General features: G+C 40.7%; 1 protein-coding gene across 1 annotated transcript in view; it reads right to left on the bottom strand.

The window, feature by feature from the left end:
• DNAJC21 (DnaJ heat shock protein family (Hsp40) member C21) overlaps positions 1-12,193 on the bottom strand; it is a 32,492-nt gene extending 20,299 nt beyond the window's left edge. The window contains exons 1-7 of the mRNA XM_058307689.2: positions 12,063-12,193; positions 7,513-7,606; positions 5,901-6,024; positions 5,487-5,609; positions 4,748-5,052; positions 3,063-3,214; positions 1,034-1,121 (exon numbers count right to left, since the gene is read on the bottom strand). Of these exons, the coding sequence (XP_058163672.1) occupies positions 1,034-1,121; positions 3,063-3,214; positions 4,748-5,052; positions 5,487-5,609; positions 5,901-6,024; positions 7,513-7,606; positions 12,063-12,159 (983 nt within the window). The 5' untranslated portion in view covers positions 12,160-12,193. The remainder of the gene's footprint in view (positions 1-1,033; positions 1,122-3,062; positions 3,215-4,747; positions 5,053-5,486; positions 5,610-5,900; positions 6,025-7,512; positions 7,607-12,062) is intronic.
• Positions 12,194-12,736: the final 543 nt, after the last annotated feature.

Genomic DNA, 12,736 nt, shown 5'->3' with positions numbered 1-12,736 from the left:
CTCCCCTAAATGGGAATATTGATAACTTCCATATCCCCTTTTTCTCCTTTAGTCTCCTTTCTTCCTCACTGCATGTATTTTGCTTCCTTTTCCTTCACTAATTCTGCTTTTTCTCTCTCCATTTTCTTTTACCCCTCCTTTATAATGTATCCTTGTTAATACTTCTCTCTTTTTCATTGTTTCCATTAAAGTCCTTCCACATCAGCAAACATATTTTAGGCAGCACAAGTTTAAAGTTACTAGGTTGGCAGCACCAGCCTGCCTGGAAAAGTCACAGCCGGCACGAAGAGTCAGACACCAATACCAGGGAGAGATGATGAGATGTGACCTAGAGCTCCAGCTTGTGTGACCATCCCTTCTTTGCCAAAACAATTAACATTTCTTTCCTGTGTCAGCCTATACATATGAAAAGGAACTATCACATAGGAATATTACATAGGCTTAACTGCTGGTACAAACCCTTCTTCCTCCCCTGCTGAAGAGCTATCACCCAGCATGGCAAGTGGGGGTGTTATAAACTGCTAAAAGTAAACTCCTTTTAGGTCCTTCAAAATGCTACACATAGTCTCAAAAGAAAAGATGCAGGAAGCGGATTTGGCCCAGTGGTTCGGGCGTCCATCTACCACATGGGAGGTCCGCGGTTCAAACCCTGAGCCTCCTTGACTCGTGTGCAGCTGGCCCATGCGCAGTGCTGATGTGCGCAAGGAGTGCCGTGCCATGCAGGGATGTCCCCGTGTAGGGGTGCCCCACGCGCAAGGAGTGCACCCCATAGGGAGCCACCCAACACAAAAGAAAGTACAGCCTGCCCGGGAATGGCGCCACACACACGGAGAGCTGACACAGCAAGATGACGCAACAAAAAGAAACAAAGATTCCCGTGCCACTGACAACAACAGAAGCAGACAAAGAACACACAGCAAATATACACAGAGAACAGACAACTGGGGCAGGAGGGGGGAAGGGGAGAGAAATAAATAAAATAAATCTTTAAAAAAATAAACGAAAAGATGCAGTCAAAGACATTAAAACTTACGCCTTTTCTGTTTTGAAAGATTTGTCACATGCTGGGCAGTACAGGTCATCATAAAGCTCAGCTTCCTCAGTCTCATCACTATCTTTTCCTATGAGAGAGAAACCTGTAGTAAGAATCCCATTTGGCTAGAATACAAATCTAAAGTATGTTTTTTTAAAAAATTATCTCTTTTGTAATGATCTAAAATTGCATACAGATTGAAAACTGTTTTATTTCCTTACAAGAAATCAAATAATGTTATTAGGATTTAAGCTGACCTTTTAAATGAAGCACTGTATAGCAAGAGAAGTCTTCCCAATAAATCACCTTATCTTTTGTATTATTTTTCAGAAGTCTAGCTAGAAACTAATTCAAAAAAATAATCAAAGTCATGAGTGTGAACTAAGGTTAGAAATCAAATGCCATTTTAATAGCTCAGCCAGGAAACAGGTAGTTCAACAAAGGTTTTAAGCAAGATTTGGTTCAAACACATTTACAACTGTGATCTACTCCAAAAACTTAAATAGCCTTAGTTTATATCATTCCATCATTATTAGACAGCTAAGCCATAAAATAGCACATTTTATGGTATGTTCAATGTTATCTTTAGAGATATTTTTTCTATCTCATGGCTTTCTTACAATGGAATAATTACTATCAACAAAGTCCACAAAATACAAACAAGTAAAAAACTCAATTGAGATTCTTCGCTCAATTCCATATTCTTCTCTATGAAAAATAAATAAGTAAATTGATCGCTATTTGGAATTTATTATAGAATCAAAAGATCCCAAGGTCTTTTAGTTCTTTATAATAACTAATGCCGTAGATTATGATTCCAAAGGACATTCTCACTGAAATCATAAACTATACTCTATACATTGTCAATATTTAGGATACAATGCTATTTTCCAATTATGTATTTATTTTCAAGGTATTGTGTACATATAATAACCTTTGATTAATAAAACAACTAGTAACACAGGATTTGAAGTAAAAATTTGGATCTAAAAATGATCATGTTCTCACACATATCCCATAATTTCTCAGAATCTCAGGTTTCTCATCAGTAAAACAGAGGTAATTCCACAAGCAAAACATGTATTTAAGGGGTACTGTGTGAAGATCAAGTGAGCTCTTCCATGTGAAAGCACTTTATAAATTGCAAAATTCTATAAAATCATGCCAAACTACATTTGCAAAGTGCTTTATAATCTTCGATAAATATAATAAACTAAAAAATATAATTTTCACATATACTACTTTGGATTATTTCTAAAAACAGTTTGCTAATCACTTTGAATAAATAACTTTGTAATTTTATCACCTAGGGTATTAATGATAGGCCTGAAATGCCACATTTGTAGAAAAGTAAAAATTGTTAAACTATGTCTGGATCATTCAATTTTACTCCTTTTGGAATAGTTAGAAACTGTGGGGAAAATCAGTACACAGACGTTCTTACCTTTTAAGGTAAGTACATGCCTGTGCTCTAACAATGAAGGTATAGAAGAGAAACAATGAAATGTTCTACAGAATCAGAAATGAAAGCAAGAATTTATATATGTCACACAGATTTCTGCACTCCAGCTTTTCTGGAAATTGTTGTATTACACCTTGACCTAGTACTTAACTGCATTTTCTTTAGGAGCCAGTCAGCCACACTTAGATTGTCAGAAGCACATATCATGTAGAACAGACAGGGTCAGAAAAGAGTTTGTTAATCAAATTAACTGAATCGGACTGCTTCAACAGACTCATTTTGTTTGGCCTATACAATATTGTTTTAATGTCAATTATTCGTCATATTTAAAAATTGGGAGATGTTAAATAAAAATCTGTATTTAAGAACAAAAACACTCAGACAACACAGGTTCACATTTCCTTCTGGCAACAACTACTCAGTCATCTCCAAGTTTCCCTGTGCACTCTCATTCTCTCGTCTGGGACCCAGGCTCCATGACTGGCACTCACAGGCATCTGAGTGCACAACCCTGCACACAAACATATTTATTTTCTAAAAGTTCTTAATGAATGGAGGAAGAATTACCATCCTGTCCATCTTTGGACTCATGTTCCTCCACTTCATCTTCAGCGGATCCATCTCCAAACTCTTTTTCATATCGTGCCTCCATCTCCCTGAGCTCCTTCTCCAAATCCGCCACGGTCATCCAGCTCTGCTCTTTGTACTGCTCAGCCAGTCTAGATACACAACACACTTGTTAGCTTGTTACACTTACTCTGTGAAGCAAGTCTTCTGGTTGTTTTATACTTTAGGCTAAAATTCATCCGCTGGAGAGCTTTATTCTCCCAAGTTATCAATGTTTACAAGCTGTTAAAACCTGTGCTTGGGATTAGAGTGAACATAATTAGCGGTGCCAATATGGGGTATGACCATTGCTGAAGGGAAAGTTTAGAGTCGTGTATATGTCACTAGAAGAAAAGCTAAAGGATGAAACATGGGACTGTATAGCATGGTGAACCTTGGTGCAGATGATCAGCGTATTTAATAGTACAAATTTAAGAATGCTCTTCAATGAAGTAGAAAAAGTGTACGTTAATATTACAAAAATAGTACAAAAAGTGTACGTTAATAATAGGGTGGTATCTCAGCTAAAATGCACCTACAGCAAACTACAGACGGTAATAAATAGTAATATATTAATATATTTTCATTAATTGTAAAAAAAAAATAATAAGTGACAGAAACCATATACATAGTACTGCGTATTGACTCCATTTATATAAAATGTAAATACAAATAAATTTATAGAGGTAGAATTAGATTATCAGATAGAAGGATTGAAAGGTAACTGCTAAGGGATGGGGGCAGATCTTTTTGGAGTAATGAAAATGCTCTAATATTGACTGTGGTGATGAATGCACAACTTTGTGATTATACTAGAACCCAATGAATGTAATCTTTGGATGGACTATATATGAATATATCTCAGTAAATAAAATAAAAATTTTAAAAACCTACGCAAAGCTTAGTTAAATTTGGGAGGAAGTCACTTAAATCTGTTAGCTGTTATGTGGTTGACTCTAGTTGCTCTGCTAGATAATGGGCTTTGAAACATAACTCTTAACTTAAAGTTTTCAGGTAACTTTAAGTCATATTAAAAGTGTAAAATAAAAACTTAAAGAAAATAAAAACAAAACAAAAAAGTGTCAAAGTGCCAATTTTCAAAGGATGATGGGCAGGGCAGGTAAAATTTTTTAAAGACTGAATAATCTTTTAACAGTTTCAGAACAAAGAAGCACTATTGTGTAGTGGTTAAAAGCAAGGGCTCTGGAGTCAGACTTCTTGGGTCCAATTCCTGGCTCTGTGGTTTACTAGCTATGTAATTCTGGGTCTGTCTGCCTCATTTCCTCAAAAGTAAAAGATGGTAAAACCAGAACTCACTTTACTGAATTGCTGTTGAGGAAAATGCATAGAACAGGGCCTTATGCAGAGTAAAAATCAATTCACATTAGTTATTATTAAATTTTACAAGAATCTGTAAAGGATCTCAAGTATATAGTGACTCTAAATCAAAACATCCAATTCAAAGTAAAAGATACTATAGATGGAAAAACACGGTTCACTACTAAGATTTTTTTAAAAAAGAGTAAAAAAGGATGTAGCAAGCATGACAATTTAGCCCATGATGGAAATACTTTGTCGAATATCTACTGCTATTCCCTTTGGCCCTGCCCTCTATTCAGGAACGGATCCAGCCATGCGTTACCCACTTGGCCTGCTTTAGCTTCTGCTGCCGCCTCATGTCTTCGGCTTTCCTGGCCTTCTCTGCATTCTGCTCCTCCACAAGTTTCCGATGAGCCTGGACCCTTTTATCTCTTTTACGAATGAAAGCAACCAGCTGACGGACAAGCTCATTTTTTTCTTTCCTAGCTTTGTCTCGAATCTTTTTATTTTCTTTTTCCATCGCTCGTTTTTCCCAGCGGTTTGAAGCATGTCGGGTATCATATTCTTCCTTCCAAGCAAAGTTCTTCTGAGTGCAAAAACTCTGCCAATAAGCGTAGAAAGGATGGACTACCTAGAGGCAAAGAAAAAAGGTAAAAACCTATGTTTTTTTAAAAAGGCAGCAAATATCAAAGATGTAAAATGTCCTCAAGCTTTTTTTTTCATATACACAGCATTATTGCTAGTTAATAGAGATGACAGTCATTTTAAGACTTTCCAGAATAAATCACTCATCAGAACAGATTTAATGAGGAAAGGAAAACAGTTTCCTGAACACAGAACCAGTCCACGGTCAACTAACTGGGAAAAGTCAAGAGGTGAGGCTACAAGAAAGGTAAGTGCTGCTCAGGGAGGGAAGTGGGAGGAAAACAGACAATGTCCTAGGACAGGACCGGGAACTAGAATCAACATTTTTAAATGAAGTAATGAGGGAAAGACACACTGATAAATGCTGCTTACAGAATGGCTATGACCTTTATTACTAATTTTTTAACATTTTTCTTTTACCGTATCGTAGTCACTCTGAGAATCTCCAAAGGTTGGGAAATCCTCAGCAACATCCTCTAACAAAGATTCTAGTTCTTCTTTTGCGATCATTTCAAAAACATTACGATACACTGTGTAGAAGCCCTAAAAAAACAACAGTGGAAACACAAATTCTCAATAATTTCATAGTCTAATTACAGAATAAACTTTAAAAAGGCAATATGAAAACCTTCAATGTTAAGAATTACAGAACTAAGTCCTGTCACTGAGATTACATTTAGGTTTCAGTTGGGTGTTTTTTATATGCTAACAATTTAAAGAAGACAATTTTTAATTTTCAAAATGAACATCATTTCACTCTCTATAATTTTAAGATTTCTCTTTGTATTTGAGAGTCTTACTGGAATGCTTGATAAGAAAGTTTGTTTATCTTACCTTTTCATCATCTCCATAACCAGAATAACAAGTGACAGTGAAATAGTGAAGTAAATCTAAGCTGTCATCTTGATACTCTCCATCAAGCCCACCTTTAAGCAGAGCCTCTCTATGATTATCATACCTAAAAAAAAATTATCATCATCAATGAAACTGAATAAATAAGAATTCAAAGGACTACTTACTCTGAAAGAGCCAAAATATTATTATGGTATGTTTCAACATGTCCAAGATACAAGCAAAAAAATTTAAATAGTGACATGAAAAGACTAATCCTTCAGAGAACGGCTAATTAAAACTATGACTGCAACTTCTAATATCTCATAATCATTATACACTACTATGAACAGGGAAATTTAATACACCAGGGAACTGCTATGCCTTTCCCAGAAAGGCAGAGCTGTTTTCACATGAAAGAAACATTATTAAGTAGGAGGGTACTGGACATAATCTAGTTCATGGACTAATTATATACTTGTGGTCTGGGAATTTACCATCATGCACCGGAAAAAACTTAATCTAGGAGCTTCACACACATTACCTCAATTACTCCCCACCATAAGTCTATAAAACAGATATTGGCCCCATTCAATAGGTCAGGAAATTGTGGCTCAGCTATACTAATTAACTTCTTGTCCATAATCATAAAGACAATAAACAGCAAAGTCAGAACACAAAACGAGGGTCTCTTGCAGTAGAAAGAGCATCCTCTTAGTCACGACTTAGTATTGCTTCCAGACAATAGGACAGTTGAAGAGGCAGGAATTTAAATTGAAAGATAAGGAAATCCTTGGAAAAAGAAAAGCTAAGATTTAGAGAAGAGGCTACAGCAACAGGAATTTGGGAAATAATTTCAATGTTTTGAATGGAGGGCAAAAGCATTTCTAAGGCAAGATCTCCAGATTTCTTGGATAGAGAAAAGTTTAGGATCTTCTCTCTGATGTTCTTATAAAAGACAATTTTCTTTACAGCCTCTCTCTTTTGACGGCCAATTCTGCAATGGACTGTTTAACATGTAGAAAATTTCCACAGTAGCACTAAACACCCACCTGCTCTTTTAACAGCAGGATCTTGCAGTTATGCCAGAACAAAAAAAAAGGTTTTGTAACAAAAAGCTAAAAGAGGGTCTGAAAATTCAGAACTTCAAACACAGAAAGTTTTGTTTGGAAATGGTATTAAATTATCAGATCATCAATAAAATACCTGCCTTAGATATAGAAGCTTAGCTCAATTTCATCATATAAAGTAGTTCTATGAAAAATATTAGTTCTTGAATTAAATACTATATATGTCTTCAAGGACAAGCCCACATTCCTCTTGTCTGTTACCAGTAAAACTGTCATATACCAAAGAGTCCCCCATTTAAGGAGAATTCACTTTATGAAAATTCATGCTCTGTAATATCACCAAACTTTCTTTCATCACCTATATTAGACAGTTGGAATAATTATCTCTAAGTTTGCTCCGTACTCAAATATAGAATTTCATACAATGAATAGATGACAGATGCTTTAAAACACACCAAAAACCATTTAATGTATTACATTTTTTTAAAATCCTGTTTCTCAATGACTCCCCAAATAAACTAGGATAAGAACAGTGTGATGCTCACCACGCTCTTTCCTGAGGGTCACTCAATACATCATATGCTGCTTGGATTAACTTAAATTGTTCAGCTGCTTCTGCGGCATTATCCAGATTTTTATCTATTAAAATGAAATCACAGAAATCTAGTTATCCAAAAAGCAGATGACAGAATCTCAAAAGGACCTCTTCTATCACAAATGCCATAAAGAGATGAGCACACAAGAAAAAAGACTGGGGGAAGCACAGGGTTCCTGGATGATGTTGATAATCAGGATCTCTTATAAGCATCTACTCAGTTCTGGAAATTTCAGGTTGTCACTAAGCCTTGGAGTGCTACTGAACACCCCATCTGGCTACCAACAAAAGGAAAACCCTGACTGATCGGCAGTTTATTTCCAAAAGGAGCAAATATAGAAAGGTTATCATTTAATTGGTGTTAGATTAGGATTTTAGCACTCACCACATTTTAAGATTTTCTTTATCAATTATATCAAAGTAAATCTCATGAAGTTTAAATAATATTTCCTAAACGCTTGTTCTCCCACTAGCTGTGCTTCCTGAACCACATATCTATGCTCCATGTGGCAAGCAGTCTCCAAGATGACCCCGATGGGCACCGCCATGAGGTGTCCACACCCTTGCATGGTTCCGCGTGACCAATGACAGATGGCAGAAGCGATGCTATGTTACTTACAAGAACAGGTTATAAAGACTGCAGCTGTCATCTCGGGCTGCCTCTTCCTCTCCCCCCTCCTCCTCCTGAACACAGTCCACATACACACACCCCTTCAAGGTGAGAGTTTAACTGAAAATAGTCAAGATTTCTATGTCTTCATCAGATCAATAAATACGTTCATGAGGATAAGGCCAAGAACAAAGCTCTGCAACATCAGGCATTTTCCAAGATCCATCTCAATATCCATGAAACACACTCAAGAAGGGCTGCTACACAGATGAATACCATACGCCCAACCAGCCTATGTTTATCTCCTTGCCTCCTAGGATAGTAGGAGACAGTAAATTTAAAACTATTTTTGTCAGATTAAAAAACACAGCCAAATTAAATCACCCAGAAGTAGTACAGTAGAAAAAAGCACCAACTGAATCTTATTACATAAAAGAAAAAAGTTGACTGTTGGGAGGGAGTGGTCTTTTTTTCCCTTTTAATTGGCACTGAACCTTGTTGCCCTTCCTCTTCTCACTCCCTTTTTCCTCCACCAAAGAAGTCTGGGGAAAACTAAATCTTCTAAACACAAAAAACCTATCAACACACCATCTGAAAATGAGGTCTAATTTACTACTAGAGCTGCTTCATTTTCTCAATCTGTCACATGTCCCCTTATTTCACTTAAATACACCTAAACTAGTTGACATGGTGAAGTGAGATCTAAAAGCCTATGTCTGTAATACGTTACAAAACAACATCCAAAAAAAAAAACCCACAATACTTTAAAAAATGTAAAGCCCACATTTACTATTATCCAGAGGCTCAGATATTTCAAATTCAGTCATTAAAGTTGTAAAGCCATCCTCACATTATTCTCTGTGCTTTTCTCTTGTCGCACACGCTCACTGTTCTGTTCGTCCCCAAAACTTTTTATTGTGCCTTCTTTTAACCCCTGGCTTTGAAGCCAGGCTCCCTGGGAACACCATTTCTTTGCAGGACTCTTGAGACATGGCTTGCCTCTTGGGACGTGGCTCCTTCTGCCACAGCCCTCATGTCACAGGTCGCAAGTGACACATCCTCCTGGTCACTGAGGCCGACTCAGTACCCTCTGAGATTCGGGACATTTGTCCATACCATCACCATCCCCTCCTCACAGTCTACTGATCTCCCAGCCACTCCCCTTCACTCACCGAGGGCAGGGACTTTGCTCAGATTGTCCATCCCCAGGTCCTAGTATCATCCTAGTGACTTCAACATCCCTGGCCTCTTGGGCTCCCTGCCTCCTGTCCATTCTCCCCACTACAGCCAGAGATGGTGTGTAAAGTACAAATCCATCATGCCCTCTACTTGCAAGTCCCCAGTGGTTTCCCAATGCCCTTAGGTTAAAATCCAAACGACCTGGTGCACTTTGCCACAACCTTCAGGCCCTGGTTACTCAACCCGGGCCTCTCTCCCTTCCTGACTTGGCCTTGCTTTCGCTTGCCTCCCTCTACCTGTATTTTCGGCATTCCTGTTTCAGGCCTTGACCCGAAGTTAAATCTTCAGGGATGCATTTCTCCACTGCTTTCCCTACCATCCCAAAGGACTATTCCTCCACAGGCAGCACTGTTGACCCTGCTGGAAATTATATTCAGTTCTTCAAAAAAAGAAATAAAGGTAATTTATTTTCTTCTTTTTTAATGTCATGAAAAATATGATGGATATTTGCACTTCTACATGAAGTGTAAACTATTCTTTGAGGCAAAGCCCTTATCTTAACCCCAGAATCATCTAGGACAATGCCTTGCACATAAAATGAAATTAAACATTTGTTGAATGACATAATTAAAAGATCATGAACAATCAGCAAAGTTTATCAAAATTATGTTTCCTGGGAAAGTATCTATCTCTTAATTATACTGGCATTTTCAAACCAAAAGACATGTATAATGCCATGGAACTATAATGGATTCAGAGAAAACATTTAGATTCAACTCCCATCAGCCCCACATTGTTTCGTAAGATGTCAATATTGATACATTAGTAAAAATTTCACACTTACTTTTTTGCACTGATTTAGCAAAATATGGTAACTTTGCCTTTGAAAAAAGTATTCCACCTGGCCTTTTCCTTCCCACAGACCATGAGCCTGGCTTGGGCCCTGACTTTGGTCTCGATCCATCTCAGTCCACTCACAATTGCCTTCATATTACCTTCCAAAGACATCTCAGTAAAAACCAGCCACTGGTTATTGAAAAACAAATTTCCCAGTCCTTAGTCTAATATTCAAGGTTCTCTGCAATCTGATCAAAACTACTCTTCAAAACATTTTACATTATCCATGCATATGTTTATAAGCATTAATCCTTTGCCTCCACCCTTTCTACCCAGACAGGCAACAAATGACTAACCTTCTAATTCCTAACTCAGTTTCTTGTGGTAATTACCTCCACTACTCTAAAAATATGTTTCTACACTATTTTTGGATTTATTAATTTTGGATATATCTACTGACTTCCTGCTATATTTTACTCCTTTATCTCTTCCCCTCCAATATATTTACAGCCCACTTTTAGTTCCTCTGTCGATAATCATTACAACATTCAATACGAGACCCATACCTTTATTTCTTGTTCCATCAACTATAGGCATTACCTTCTGACTTTGGGTTACCTACCCTTCCCTTTAATGCTTCTCCCAGAGCCCATCTATTTTCAGACTTCTAATAAACACTCTGCCTCAGTCCAATGGGCCCCTAGGCTACCTTTTTTACCATGACTGTGCTTTTCCCCATACTATTAAGTTCACTTTGGCAAATCCCATTATTCCAGGATCCAGCTAAAGCTCAAGCTCCTCTGTGCAGAGAGGCCTCACAGCCTCTCATTTCACAGTGATCAATCCCTCCCCTGAATTCCTGGAGAATTTAGTGGTTGCTCTATAATCCAACGACCCATTAAGTATGTTCGGCTATTTTGTCTACATTTGTATTTAACTTTTCATGTGTGTAGGGCATGTTTTCCCAACAAGAGTAGGAGGCTCCCGTGTCAGAATTTCAGGCATAATGTAGTGACTTGCATATATTGGAGATCGTATAAATGTGTTCATTGACTAATGCGAGTATTAAAGCCTCTTATTATAAACCTCAAGGAAGCTGAGATTCAACTACTGTTTTATTTTCCAGCCTAAAAGATCAGATTACTTAATAAAAATTACAGGGGCCTGGACTACAACCAAATCAAAACATTCAAAGGAAGCATACTCTCCTCAGGAAACATACAAACTTCATTAGGGAAGATACCCAGTGAAAACTCCTAATCCGCAGAATCATCTTCAAAATGAAATACCCGGTCTGCTTAAACAACCTACTAAAAGGGAAAAAACAAAAAAGGATACATATGTAAAAGACTTTTCACTAGCCCCCCCCACACCGCCGGGTCTTAGTGCCAATTAGGAGCTCCAAATTACACCTGAGTTGGGATTCCAGAATGAATTTGCACGATGCAGCGGAAAAACACAGAGAAGCTGTGCTGCAGGTGACTCAAGCAAGAAGGGGACAAGTTGGCAAGACGGAGCTGGAGGTGCGACGGGGTGGGAGAAGCAGGCGAAGTCGCTAGAATGCTGGAGTGGCAATGCGGGGCCCGGGTGGGGCGTCTGGACGGAGACAGGATGCGCACTGCTCCCGGGAAGTCTGGGGGTGGAGAGCTGGGCACTGAAGGGCGAGGAGGACGACCAGTCGGAGCACTGCGCAGGGGCCACCTGGCCGGGGTCCCCGCGGGGCGCGGGCGCGGTTTCCAGGGCGAGGGAAGTTACCAGGTGGGGACGGCGAGGCGGGGCCAGGTTCCCGGAGTTACACAGGGAGGAAGACAGGGGGGAAGGTCGCGGAGGGTCGGGGCTTTTCCGAGGGGCCGCGGCGGTGGCGGAGGAGTTACCCGGGTGCCATTTCAGGGCCAGCTTCCGATAGGCCTTCTTGAGCTCCTCCTCGCTGGCGTCGCGCCGCACCCCCAGCGCCTCGTAGTGACACTTCATCGCCCGGCCGGGCGCGGGGCCGGGGCCGGGGTCGGCGCCAGGGGCGGGGGTGGGGCCGGGGCCGCAGGCCGGGCGGAAGCGGCGGCGGCGCTGGCTGTCCTCTCCCGCGGAGGGCGCCCGGCGCCCGCACCGGGCCAGCCAGCGAGCGCGGCGGCGGCGGCGACAGCGGCGCGGGGCGGCGGAGGCGCGCGGCGGCGGCGGGCGGCGCGGGCTGCGGGAAGCGGGAGCGCGGAGGGGGCGGCGCCGGCGGCCCCGCATGGGCGGGGGGCGGGCTCTGTTCCGGAAAGAGCCGCCGGGCGGGAGGCGGGACCGGGGCGGGACTGCGGGAGGGGCGGGGCCCGGGAGGGGCGGGGCCCGGGAGGGGCGGGGCCGCGGCGGGGGGTCATTGTGAGGGGCACAGACGGCGCGCGGCGCGAGGGGCGCCCGCGGGGCAGGGGCGCCCGAGGGCTGAGGGGCTGGTTGGACCTGGGCTTGAGGGTCCCCCCTTGCTGCGTTCTCATTGGACTTCCTCAGGTGAGCCCTGTTTTCACAGAGGAGGTGCCTCGGGCTTGACACCTTCAAAGTGATGTGCTCAGGT

This window comes from Dasypus novemcinctus, chromosome 2, assembly GCF_030445035.2.
Source record: "Dasypus novemcinctus isolate mDasNov1 chromosome 2, mDasNov1.1.hap2, whole genome shotgun sequence".
NCBI lineage: Eukaryota > Metazoa > Chordata > Mammalia > Cingulata > Dasypodidae > Dasypus > Dasypus novemcinctus.
Note: the sequence above shows the minus strand (reverse complement) of the source record. Positions and strands in the feature narration are given on the sequence as shown.